At 30.7% G+C, this 14,297-nt stretch overlaps 1 protein-coding gene across 2 annotated transcripts in view; it reads right to left on the bottom strand.

Annotated features, from left to right (window-relative positions):
- me31B (ATP-dependent RNA helicase me31b) overlaps window positions 1-14,297 on the bottom strand; it is a 59,083-nt gene that overhangs the window by 16,152 nt on the left and 28,634 nt on the right. For both annotated transcript variants that reach the window (XM_075368303.1, XM_075368304.1), the window contains 3 exons: window positions 4,232-4,310; window positions 2,887-3,121; window positions 320-463 (listed from right to left, as the gene is read on the bottom strand). In XM_075368303.1, the coding sequence (XP_075224418.1) occupies window positions 320-463; window positions 2,887-3,121; window positions 4,232-4,310 (458 nt within the window). The remainder of the gene's footprint in view (window positions 1-319; window positions 464-2,886; window positions 3,122-4,231; window positions 4,311-14,297) is intronic.

Below are 14,297 nucleotides of genomic sequence, written 5' to 3'. Positions count from 1 at the left end.
AATTTTAATTTTACTAAAATTTAAAAAAAATATCCATGACACTCATTAAAATTAAGTTAAGAGCCACTAAAATATTCTTTTTAAGTACTCAAAATTACTAAACATCAATTTCATAATTTACTGATTGACTAAAATACTGGTTGAAATAGTTATTACTAAGTTATGTTTACAATGTGTTTCTCAAATAAGACACTTTTTTATCGGGATATTAGTGTTCGAATGTGTATCACCTGAGTTGAATGAATGAGTTTTGCTAATAAATAATAAATTTATAATTATTTTATTATAAAATAATGTTCTGATTAAAATACTAACAGACCTTTCTGGTAAATTCTAAGAATGTCATCACGGAGATTAGTGCCTCCAGTAGTAACCATAACTTTAATATCCATGTGTTTTGCTAGCTCTATACAGATTTGACTTGTTTGTAGCGCAAGCTCTCGTGTCGGAACTATTACCAATGCTGAAATAAAAGAACAATGTAAAATGAAGTATTATTTAAACAAATTCATTTTGTTTTAAATTCCAAATAACTGTAATATATATAAACTAAAAGTTCTTTCTGATTTTTTTTTGTTGTAATTTAAAAATATATTTACTATTTATTTAGCCCCTACAGTTGTTTCAGGGCTAGAAAATCAGAATCAAAAATTGAACATGTGGAACACATTTAAAACAAAATTTAATAATACACAATATTAATATCAAAAAAATTACCTAAAATCTGCTGTTAAAAAACACTTTCTACAATTTAATTTGTTTTTCTTTTCTTTTTACAGCAAAAATAATTTATTTACGCTTTCAATAGACAGAATTGAGAAAGTGACATAATTTTCATAGTGAAAACTTTTTCATAGTTGTCAAACTGCCTATTATCTTTGATTCAATCTTAGTGACATACATTTACCAGCAGACACAAGTCATTTCTGTAAACGTAATCACTCTACACCATATAAAAATCATCAGTTAGGCTTGTTAAAGAATAGATATGGCTTCTGTCTTTTTTTCATAAATATACTGAAGCATATCAGCATATAGATCATTAAAATGTAGGAATTCAATTAACTTTGTGATACCTTCACTTTGTTCATAACAAGAATTCATCTTACTATTAGCCCAGTCAGAGATGTAATTCTGACTGCTATCTCCTGTATCACAGAAATAAGAAAGACTGAAACAAATAATGTAAAGTAACAAATCACTGTATATTTTTCTGTGAAAAACAATGGCATAATGCCTCTACTCAGTAGGAGATTAGTTACAATTAATATACAAAAAATTGAGGTGTACAGTGTTGTAAAACCTTACTAAAGTGAAAATCATTAAAAACACTTTCCAATTTAAAAAGGAGCTTGTTAACTCAACAAACATAATATACATTATTGTTATTTAATACATTAATTACTGTTATTAACCCTTTACCCTCCAACTATGAAATCAAGAAGTGCCACTGTCTCCAATTTTTTGATCACTTCGTTCCCAATCAGCTATTAAATTTATGGTTGGTTACCTATGTATATAGTAAAAATTGCTTATATCAAAAAAATTATTATTATTTTTTTATAAAAACCTTCATTTAACCAAAAAAATAAGACTTACATGTTAATTACGATAAATTTTTTGTGATACTTCTTGAAACAATATTCTGGGTCTAAACCCAGGTTCTGGGACATGTTTCACACCAAAAACAGTCTCTCTTCTATCCCCTTTAACTGAATGATTGGGGAAAACACCAAAATAGTGTTTGTTATTCAGCATTTTATTTGCAATGTGAAGCTTGCCACTCAACCATTCTTCGTCATCTTTTGATGAAGGTTGATCTCACTAATGGTTTGTGTTCCTACGTCAGTAACCAGACCAGTAATCAACATTCTTCAATATTTTTTATGTGTTATTGGTTGCTGCCAAATGAGATACTCATTATACAAAATAGAACTGTTGACAACTGACACCTCTAACAACCAAAAATAAAGTTTCTGCCACAATTTTAAATTTTTTGCAGCAAAACTGTAACTCAAATATGGTGGTAAGCATAGTCAAGTCCACCCGTATGTGATACATAATCTAAAATTACCTTTGGCTATTCAATATCTTTATTAGTTTTTTCTTTAACAATGGTAGTATTGGTACAATGGAAATGTCTTATCTCTATAAATTAAAATGTTTTATCTCTCTATGCAAGAAAAATTACTTTATCATCCTTATTGTAACCAACAGATAAGAACAACTATGTTGCTCCTTATCGAGCAACAATAAATTGCTTTACCATTCTGCTGTTCTAATTATATTATTGTCACTGACATCAGGCAAAAGACTGTCTCTTATTTTAGTGTTTCAATCATTAATACAAAACTTCAAATTCCTTGTTTCTTTTTCTAAGATTCATACAAAGGGAAAGCTTGAACTTGAACTCTGAAATAGCATAGTTAACTCCTCCATTATGAAAAACTGTTATTTTGTCTTTCTTCCCTTTCAAGTATTCACATATCTTTCTTCCCCATATATTACATCACATATTGTCACAGTGTTGTTTTAAAACATATAGTTGAATAGGAAATTTTTGCTTATTATAGTTCTTTAGTATTGCTTTTTCTGTCAGGTATTTTTCCAACATAGCACCTTCACTATTATTTTCAGATATGCTTTTAAAAATAAAAAATGTAATAAACTCAATAAACAAAATAAAACTATTTAAAATTTCTGCACTGCAGAAAAATTGCTAAAAGTTTCCTCAATGTTACAAATCATGAACAATAAAAGAAACTAGTTCTCAACATTATCAACATAGAAGAATTTGCTCCTATAATGTAACGCGAGATTTTTACAATCACTCACTAATTTCCTATTATTATTATTAATTTCAAACCTGTAAACAATAAAACAAACCTTGAATATAATCCTTTGTTGGATCAACCTGTTCTAACACAGGAATTGAGTATGCACCGGTTTTCCCAGTACCATTTTTTGCACGAGCCAAAACATCTTTGCCTGAAAGTGCTATTGGAATACTAGCCTCTTGAATTGGACTAGGTTTTTCCCAACCTTTCTCAAATATACCCATTAATAAATTGCGTTTTAAGCAGTACTCTTCAAATTCATTGCCCTTTGTGTCTGTAACATCCTGAATTGGAAAGAAAATAAAACAATTAATAAATTTATTGATATTGAACACACACATATTGTGAAATATGAAATTAACAATATAAGAAAAAACTACATGTAGATTATAAAGCCAGCAAACACAAATCAAATCCATTATAACAAATACAACTGAAATAAGTGTCCAGAAGTTTTAAACACGTATTATTCAAAATTCACAGCAAGAGAGTTATTGGCATAATTATGAATAAACAGATGAATTTTTCACCTCAACATCTAATATATTTAAATATTTAACACTGCTTCTCCACTAACATTTTAACTGATAATAGGAGAAAATTCAGAGTTTGTTATAGTTTACTGGATAAGACAAATACTAATTTTTCAGATAAGGAATATTCCTTCCCTTACCAATTTAAGTCTTTTTTCAAAGTCTTGTTTACCATAAGAGAACTGCAAAACCTAGAGGTTGCCATCATCCTATTACAATTCTAACCTGTTCAACAAATGAAAATCCCAACAGGTCTACTTCAATTCTTTCAATTAAGATTTATAATTATTACATTAGTTCTTTTTAAACATATCTCTGTGTAAGTATATACTTAACTTTAAATTTGTTTTACTTTAAAATGTTCCTACTGAAATAGAAAGCATTAATGATATGTTATGGTGATCAAATGAAATCTTATGAAAAAGATTCGTTTTAATAATGCACTTGAAAACTGCCCCCTTACATAAAAACCTTCAGTTTCTAGAATCGTTTGAATTTAAGAAACCAGCAATGTTAAGGATCATTCTTAGCTTTAAGGCAGATCATATTTGGTGGCAAATGGCAATGAAGATTGCAAGGTAGCAACTTCTAGTTTCTGCAGTTTTCCTTTACTAAATCGTATCTTTAGAATGAGTTACTACTCAATAGGGGAGGGGTTTGAATTTCTGGATTATAGGACAAGTTAGAGTATGTAACAAATTTATCAAAAATGAATTTTTGCATCAATAAACATTTATAAAAAAAAACTAAATTTTCTGTCCTTGTCTATCTAAATATTACTTAATTTTTTAATTTCATAAACTTACTGCTCCAATTACACAATTACATAAAGAAACATAAAACAAATAAAAAGCTACTTACACTAGTTTTTATTCTCTTATCTGATGGAGGGATATTTAGTTTAGCTTTCCAGCCCATGTCATCCATTTTGTCCATATCTCTGAAAAAGTTAAATATTAAAATACAAACAGAATTGCAATACAAAAATTACACTACTATTATTCACAGAATAATTTGTTAACAGCTTTGTCATTGTAAAATTTGAGGCTCTTTTTATTTCTTTTTAACGGCAAAATTTTTATAAAAAGGTAAATAAAAACCTGCCAATGAAGAAATCACTTACACTTTGAATATATAAACCAGGGGACAATTGTTAAAAATAAACCTTTAAAAATTTAGCAGATATTCTTATTTTATTATTTATTAATTTACATTTTATTATTATAAATAAAAATATTAATACATATATTAATTTATATTTTATTTTATTATTAATTCTTCCTCCTCTATGAATCATGAGACCTTGCCATTGGTGAGGGGGCTTGAGTGCTCAGGGATACAGAGTAGCTGAACCGAAGGTGCAACCATATCGGAGAGGTATCTGTTGAGAGCCAGACTAAGGAATGATTCCTGAAAGAGGGCAGCAGCTCTTTCAGTAGTTGTTAGGGGCGTGAGTCAGGATGACTTAAACGGCCGTATCAACGTCACTCAGTCCTCTGAGTACTGCGCAGCTGAAAGCAATGGAAAACTACAGCTGCTTTTTTTCCCAAGAAAATGTGGCTCTCTGCATTTTCACATAGCAATAATGGAGGCGCCTTCCTTGGTAAAATATTCCGGAGGTAAAATAGTCCCCCGTTAGGATCTCCGGGTGGGGACTACTATGGAAGGGGTCACCAGAAAATTAAAAAATAACATTCTACGAGTCGGAGCGTGGAATGTTAGAAGCTTGAAAAAGGTTGGTAGGCTAGAAAATTTAAAAAGGGAAATGGGTAGGACAAATGTGGATATAGTAGGAATTAGTGAGGTTCGGTGGGAAGAGGAAGGCGACTTTTGGTCAGGTGATTTTAGAGTAATTAACTCAGCGTCAAATAATGGGCAGGCAGGAGTAGGTTTCGTGATGAACAAGAAGATAGGGAGGAGAGTGGAGTATTCCAAAACGCATAGCGATAGAATCATTGTAATAAGGATAAAATCAAAACCTAAACCGACGATTGTTAACGTCTATATGCCTACAAGCGCCCATGATGATGATGAGGTAGAGTGTGTATACGAAGAGATTGATGAAGCAATTAAACACGTAAAAGGAGATGAAAATTTAATAATAGTTGGAGATTGGAATGCAAGCATTGGAAAAGGCAAGGAAGGAAATATAGTGGGTGAATACGGGCTGGGCAAAAGGAATGAAAGAGGGGACCGACTTATAGAATTTTGCACGAAGTATAATTTAGTAATTGCCAACACCTATTTTAAAAATCATAATAGAAGAATATACACTTGGAAAGAGAGATTATATCATGGTTAAGCAAAGATTTAGAAATCAACTCGTTGACTGCAAAACTTACCCTGGAGCAGACATTGATAGCGACCATAATTTGGTGATAATGAAATGTAGATTGGGGTTTAAAAACCTGAAGAAAAGGTGTCAGATGAATCAGTGGAATTTAGAGAAGCTTGAGAAAGAGGAGGTAAAGAAGATTTTTGAGGAGGACATCGCAAGAGGTCTGAGTAAAAAAGATAAGGTAGAAAATGTAGAAGAAGAATGGGAGAATGTTAAAAAGGAAATTCTTAAATCAGCAGAAGCAAACTTAGGCGGAATAAAGAGAACCGGTAGAAAACCTTGGGTTTCAGACGATATATTGCAGCTGATGGATGAACGTAGAAAATATAACAATGCTAGTGATGAAGAAAGTAAAAGGAACTATCGGAAATTAAGAAATGCTATAAACAGGAAGTGCAAACTGGTGAAAGAAGAGTGGATTAAAGAAAAGTGTTCAGAAGTGGAAAGAGAAATGAACATTGGTAAAATAGACGGAGCATACAGGAAAGTTAAGGAAAATTTTGGGGTACATAAATTAAAATCTAATAATGTGTTAAACAAAGATGGTACACCAATATATAATACGAAAGGTAAAGTCGATAGATGGGTGGAATATATTGAAGAGTTATACGGAGGAAATGAATTAGAAAATGGTGTTATAGAGGAAGAAGAGGAAGTTGAGGAGGATGAAATGGGAGAAACAATACTGAGATCTGAATTTAAGAGCGCATTAAAAGATTTAAATGGCAGAAAGGCTCCTGGAATAGACGGAATACCTGTAGAATTACTGCGCAGTGCAGGTGAGGAAGCGATTGATAGATTATACAAACTGGTGTGTAATATTTATGAAAATGGGGAATTTCCATCAGACTTCAAAAAAAGTGTTATAGTTATGATACCAAAGAAAGCAGGGGCAGAAAAATGTGAAGAATACAGAACAATTAGTTTAACTAGTCATGCATCAAAAATCTTAACTAGAATTTTATACAGAAGAATTGAGAGGAGAGTGGAAGAAGTGTTAGGAGAAGACCAATTTGGTTTCAGGAAAAGTATAGGGACAAGGGAAGCAATTTTAGGCCTCAGATTAATAGTAGAAGGAAGGTTAAAGAAAAACAAACCAACATACTTGGCGTTTATAGACCTAGAAAAGGCTTTCGATAACGTAGACTGGAATAAAATGTTCAGCATTTTAAAAAAAATTAGGGTTCAAATACAGAGATAGAAGAACAATTGCTAACATGTACAGGAACCAAACAGCAACAATAACAATTGAAGAACATAAGAAAGAAGCCCTAATAAGAAAGGGAGTCCGACAAGGATGTTCCCTATCTCCGTTACTTTTTAATCTTTACATGGAACTAGCAGTTAATGATGTTAAAGAACAATTTAGATTCGGAGTAACAGTACAAGGTGAAAAGATAAAGATGCTACGATTTGCTGATGATATAGTAATTCTAGCCGAGAGTAAAAAGGATTTAGAAGAAAAAATGAACGGCATAGATGAAGTCCTACGCAAGAACTATCGCATGAAAATAAACAAGAACAAAACAAAAGTAATGAAATGTAGTAGAAATAACAAAGATGGACCGCTGAATGTGAAAATAGGAGGAGAAAAGATTATGGAGGTAGAAGAATTTTGTTATTTGGGAAGTAAAATTACTAAAGATGGACGAAGCAGGAGCGATATAAAATGCCGAATAGCACAAGCTAAACGAGCCTTCAGTAAGAAATATAATTTGTTTACTGCAAAAATTAATTTAAATGTCAGGAAAAGATTTTTGAAAGTGTATGTTTGGAGTGTCGCTTTATATGGAAGTGAAACTTCGACAATCGGAGTATCTGAGAAGAAAAGATTAGAAGCTTTTGAAATGTGGTGCTATAGGAGAATGTTAAAAATCAGATGGGTGGATAAAGTGACAAATGAAGAGGTATTGCGGCAAATAGATGAAGAAAGAAGCATTTGGAAAAATATAGTTAAAAGAAGAGACAGACTTATAGGCCACATACTAAGGCATCCTGGAATAGTCGCTTTAATATTGGAAGGACAGGTAGAAGGGAAAAATTGTGTAGGCAGGCCACATTTGGAGTATATAAAACAAATTGTTGGGGATGTAGGATGTAGAGGGTATACTGAAATGAAACGACTAGCACTAGATAGGGAATCTTGGAGAGCTGCATCAAACCAGTCAAATAACTGAAGACAAAAAAAAAAAAAAAATTAATTCTTATTTGTAAGCATTATCAAATATGAGGAAAAGTTTTAATAAATACATCCTTTTAATATATATCATTTTGATTTTTTCAAAATCAGACTACTTATTTTTATTTTGAGGTTTGATGAAAATCAATAAGGAAGTAATGTATCAATAGCCTAGGGTTCAATGACTGCACTAATTAATAAATGAATATACTATAAGATCTGAAGAAAATGAAATATGCTGCATGAGAATTTGGTATATACAAATTTACAAATAAAAAGCAACTGCATATAAATTAAAACAATATTAACCCATGCCATAGAACATACTTAAAACAAATGAAATACAAGGCATATTTTTAAGAAGATCAGTTTTGTCGTCTATATGCATGTTGTAAACAGATGGCGCTCGCAGAGCTCAATAATTTTCATCAATAAATCAACTGTTGGCAATAATATTTTAGCCATTTTGTTGTTAGTTGTTTATTATGTCCATCCATTTACAATGGTTGCTACAATTTGTGATCACATGTAATGTGAAGTGGGAGGAGTAATACAATTTTTGATGGCAAAAAACAATTCTGCGACTGATTTCACAGGCCAAATATTATGAGTGATGCTAAAGTAAAACGAAAATGCTGTTCAATTTGAGAAAGGCAAATGATCATTCACGAAGAACATAGCAGCCAGAAATTGTGATAAAGGATGATTGAACTGACAAAGATATTTAAGAAAACAAATGCTTTATTGTGTCAATATTGTGGTTAATGTTTTCTAATGTTTCACAAGCATTGATATATGAAGTTTCTACAGAAAAATTAGGCTAAAAATTGTGTAGGATGGGTGCTGAAAATGATAACTGACACACAGAAGGAAAACCATCTGGAAGGCATGAATTTTTGTAGCATTACAAAAATGAAGGCGATGAAATTGTTACTGGAATGAAACTTCTTATTCAAACTTTGCGACAAAGCAGCAGTCTATATGATGGTGGGATTCATCATCTCCTAGAATGAAGTTCAAATAAAAATGTTCAGTAAGGAAGCTTATGCCTACCATTTTTGAGACATAAGAAGCAACTTGCTTGTTGAATTTAGTGATCATGGCACTACTGTAAATGCCAATACATACTGCCAAACGTTAAAAAATCTTAGAAGAGCTATGAAAAACAGACAAAATGGTATCCTAACTAGAGTATTTTGTTTTTGAATGACAAAACCCTGCTACACAGGAAATCAGACAGTAAGGCGATTGAAAAATTTTGTTAGAAAATCTTCAATCATTCACTCTACAGCCTTGAAAACTCCCAGCAATTATTCTCTTTTTCTTCACCATTGGGACAGATCAATCAAGGAAGAAAATATGTTGTTTTGCAAATCAAGACCTGGTCATGCAACAGAACTACTTCTTTTTGATGTTTTTTAATGAGGATTGGAAAAAATGTATTGCAATACGTAGTGATGGTGCTAAGGCGATAACAGAAAAGAACAGTGGATTAATGAGAAAATTAAAAAAATCGTCTTATACCAAGAGCGGAATGGCCACACTGCTTCCTTCACAGAAATGCTCTTGCCACAAAAAATAAACCAGAAAATCTCAAATTCTTCGTAAAGCTGTAAAACTGATTATTTTTATTAAAAGTCTACCATTACAGATTAGCTGTTTGTTAAATTACATGATGAAATGGGCAAAAAGAAAAAATCTATTCTTTTACAAACAGAAGTCAGATGATTATGATTATCACACGGGAAACTGTTAACCCAGTTATTGGAATTGCAAGATGAATTAATATACAGGATAAAGCCTGGTGGGTTAGACTTTACCACTGTAGTTGAAACTAATAATTTTTTGAGCAATACATCAGGACACAAAAAACAGTGTATATTTTATACACACTGCAGACAAGATGTAGGCTATCAGAACAAAAACTAATATTCCCTTGGATACAGAATAAGAACTAGGAAAATACTGGGTATTACTTTTTCTGTTTACTCATCGTGGTTTGTTTTCTAGCATTTGTTTTAATTATTAGTTCATGAATATTTAATTTTAACCATCATTCTCCATGTTTTTACAGAATAACAAGTGAGTATACGTTTCTGTTGGCTTACTCAGCTGATGTATTTTCGCATTTAAACGACTTGTAAATTGTAAGAATGTAATAAAAACATTCTATTAATGAAAGAATTCATGCTTTCATTTAGAAGCTTGATATCTGGATTATTCGCCTTCAAAGCAAAAATGTTGATTTGTTTCCACTCACTTCCGATTACTGAGAAATATTTGGATGAAGAAGACACTATTATTCACAATTTGGATAGCATGAAGAGGCATTTGCATGAGTTAAAAATTCAGTTGGTAGAGTACTTCCGGTAAGTAAAAAATGATTTCTCAAAGAGATGGGTACTGAATCCATTTAGTGAAAAAGTTGTTGCAGTTGCTAAGTTACCAGTTGAGATTCACGGCCAGCTCATCAAATGAATTATGTTTATGTAGTTGTGTTACAACTACATAATTCATTTCAGATTCACATCTAAAGATTTAGATAAGTTTTGGCTTGCTAGTCAAAGTGAATATGGAAATTTAGTCACAGAAGCATTGAAAATATTAATCACTTTTGCCATGTCTTTCTTACCTCTGAGAAAAGGGTTTTTCATTTATGGTTGTGCTAAAAACTAAATATAGGAATCGTCTTTTATCACTTGAAAACAGTTTGCTTTTGTGTTCTAACATAGAACCTGTATGAAGAAAATTTTAAATGAAAAACAAACCCAAAAATGTTAATCCATCTTGCAATTCCAATAACTGGGTTAAACATATTGTAAATATATAGCTAATCTTTATTTTATTATTTATTGCATAAGCAATAAATACCAAGGGGGTAAAAAGGGCGGTTTAAGATTGATTTTTTATTTCCAATATATTCCATATATATAATAGCCATATTGTAGTATAAGAAAAATGCCATGCCTGACCGAGATTCGAACCTGGGACCTCCAGATGAAAGACCGAGATGCTACCACTCTGCCACAGAAATTTGTTTGAGATGTTCTGGCAGGGATTGTTTGTTTTTCATTTAAGTCACATAATTTATTTCCTTTACATGTGTACTTATATAAATGTAAGTAAAATGTTTACAATAAATGGTTTTTTCTCATAAAATGATTTCATTACTATTTATGTGTAAAGTTGTTGGCTAAATTTGCAATCCCCGTTCATAACACCGCAACCTCCCAGATTCAGACACGCTGTTCTAAAGTAATAGTTACTGATGTATTATTCCAGATTCAAAAGGTCTGTTAGCAAATAATGTACTACATCATTATATTTTGGTCAAAAAAAAAACCACTATCAAGAGACATTAAAACTGCTTGAAAATGAATAAGATAAAAACAGCACTTGTTTATTTTTAATTGGCACAAGCATTTCTGTAAACAATGATGCTTAAATCTATAACTCTATTGTCAATGGCATACATATTAAGTGTATTTGAAGTAAAAGAAATATTACAAGATTTAAATGGCAGATAAGATTAAGATCAGATAGAAACATGAATGGACACTGGTAGATTTTACAACTTTTTCCATTTAGGCAAAATCACTGTAAGGTATTACTTTAGAGGATGATATGTATGCATGTAAATGAAGTGTAGTTTTGTACAGTCTCAGGTCGACCATTTGCGAGATGTGTGGTTAATTGAAAACCAACCACTAAAGAACACCGATAACTACAATCTAGTATTCAAATCCGTATAAAAGTAACTGTATTTACTAGGATTTGAACCTTAGAACAGTCAACTTCAAAATCAGGTAATTTGCAATGGCGAATTCACCACTAGACCAATCTGGTGGGTTAAACTTTACCTGTGTAGTTCAAACAAACCATATTTTGAACAATAAATCAGGACACAAAAAAATAATGCATATTTTATACACACTGCAGACAATATGTCAACCATCAGAACAGGAACTAATATTTCCTTGGATACAGAATAAGAACTAGGAAAGTACTGGGTTATTTTTTCTGTTTACTCAACATGGTGGTTTGTTTTCTAGCAATTATTTTCATTATGTGTTCATGAATATTTAGTGTTACTTTAATTTATTTAAAAAGTCTAATTTAATACTTCAAATTTTGATATGATATCAAATATCATGTTAAAAGGATACGCAGTTTATTTATATTTTACCCTTGAATAAGGTACAGAAAAATCACTCTGAAATTTCCCTTCATGAATTCATTCTGAAAGCATAAAAATTGAACAAGTAAATGTACATACATACTTTAAGTTGATGAGATGATATAAACAATAAGAAAAATGGGGGAAAAGTTTATTTCTTGGCATGATAGCAAAAAACTATATGAATTTGGTTATCTAGACTAACATGTAACAATATCTTGCATGTAATGTCTGTAGAGCATTATTCATGACTCTATTTTCATGACTTTGCACCAGCTATTTTTTTTTATCAGTTTCCTCACTTGAATACTGACTAAAAAGATATAAATATAATATTCCATCAAAGATTGTTTTTAGGAAAATGGTTACTGATAAGAATCTTCGAGATTAAATTATATTCTAAAAGTGAAAACAGAAGATAAAAGTGTATAAAAACAATTATTTAGATGCTGATAAAAAATTAGCTACTGGTTGTTATCAGGATGAATTTAAACAAACTGTAACAGCAGCTATAAAATCACTTAATTTCAGAGATCCATTCTATCTCATTGGTAAAGGAGAAAAACAAAATATCAAGTTTTGGATCAGAAACAAAGCTCATCATATGCAGTAAAAAAAAATCTGATACATCACTTCTTTTCTATTTTTTTACCACTCCAAGTAAAGAAAAAAAAAATCTTGCAATTTAGTAGATAGGGATTCTTTCCTTGTTAACAGCTATAGAATTTCCAAACAAAATAAGAGTTTGTTATATTAAGTGTGTAGTATACAGTAAATTCAGATAAAGTAACCCTTTAAAATAAAAATTTCCATTAATTTATATGGTTTCAAAGCCAGGCTTTGTAGAATGAAGCATAGTTCATAAACTGTATGCATTTTATCTGTACCCTTTGATTTTTCTAGATGTTGACATTCTAGCTATTGAAATAATTTTAAAAAAACTAACTTCATAAAAATAATTATAAACTGTCGGAATGTAGCAACTTCTACACTTTTTTTATGCACTAATTTTACACTATATTATTAGTGTTCATATAGTATAATCATGTAAATTTTTCTGGATGTATGAAAGTCTGGATAATCTAGAATGCCAATTAAGACTACTGAGATTGCAATAAATTGTGAAGTATAATATGTCTGAAACTTACTTGAAATTAGTTTTTAATGGAAATATTAGTGTTTAATTCAATTTTTAATTGCAATACGACTGACAAAATATGAAAAAACAACATTTTACAATTACAAAAAAGAATTTTGTATTAAATACATACAATAAACGTTTAAAAATAGTGTAAAATAGAAATTACCAAATCTTGATCATTATAAAAAAAATTGAGCTTTCGTGTCAAAAAATAAAGAAGTTAAATATTGATTCTAAATCAGTCCACACGTCTAATCTTGATAAACAGAATTATAATCACTATATATAATAAGATTTATTTTAAATGTATTTTTCATGCTGCATTTGGGTTTAGGGGAAAGGAATTTAGCAGACTACATATTAATTTATTTTGTTATTCTACTGGAGAGGTGGGAGTACACGATGTAAAGTGAATGAATGGTCGGTCATCTGTGAATTTACAAAAAAAAAGAAGTTTGATCAAAGTATTTTTTGTTAAAATATACTTCAAAGGCTAACTTATCATCCCTAATTAAATAACTATTTTCCTTCACATGTATAAAATGACAATCATGCATTTAAGTTCAACATGTTGGACAGAATGTTTATGCTAGAAAATATAACTGTTTTCTAGGGACTGAAACAAGAGAATAGAAATCTAATCTGAAAATTAGCTGAATTTTGTTAAGTAAACAGTTATGTGCTGACGTAATTATGATGTTCTAAAAAATCACATCTGTTAGAGAAATAAAGATTACAATGTTAGTTCATGTACAAAAGAGTGGAAGAGTTTGTTTCAATTCCAATGAAGCCTAGATTGAATAACTAAAATTTGTATTAACTAAAAATTGGTAATTAGCGGAATATGCTTATTCAGTAAGCTTCCATTAATACCAAAGCTGTTTCTTTTGCTCAGTTTGCCCTTATAACTACGATTTTAACTTCTGGTTTAGACTAGGTATATGCCACCATAGGATTAATGCTGCAATCTATTACCCCCAAAATGAATTAAAAAAATTTTAAACTTTACAGGAGTTAGAAATAAATAACATGAAATGAAAAAAGTTATCATGTTTGGGCTTTCATCTGCTCTGGCATTGTCATAATTCTGGA

Source organism: Lycorma delicatula, chromosome 6, assembly GCF_047948215.1.
Source record: "Lycorma delicatula isolate Av1 chromosome 6, ASM4794821v1, whole genome shotgun sequence".
NCBI classification, from domain to species: domain Eukaryota; kingdom Metazoa; phylum Arthropoda; class Insecta; order Hemiptera; family Fulgoridae; genus Lycorma; species Lycorma delicatula.
The sequence above is the reverse complement of the archived record's forward strand: the minus strand, read 5'-3'. Positions and strand labels throughout refer to the sequence as shown.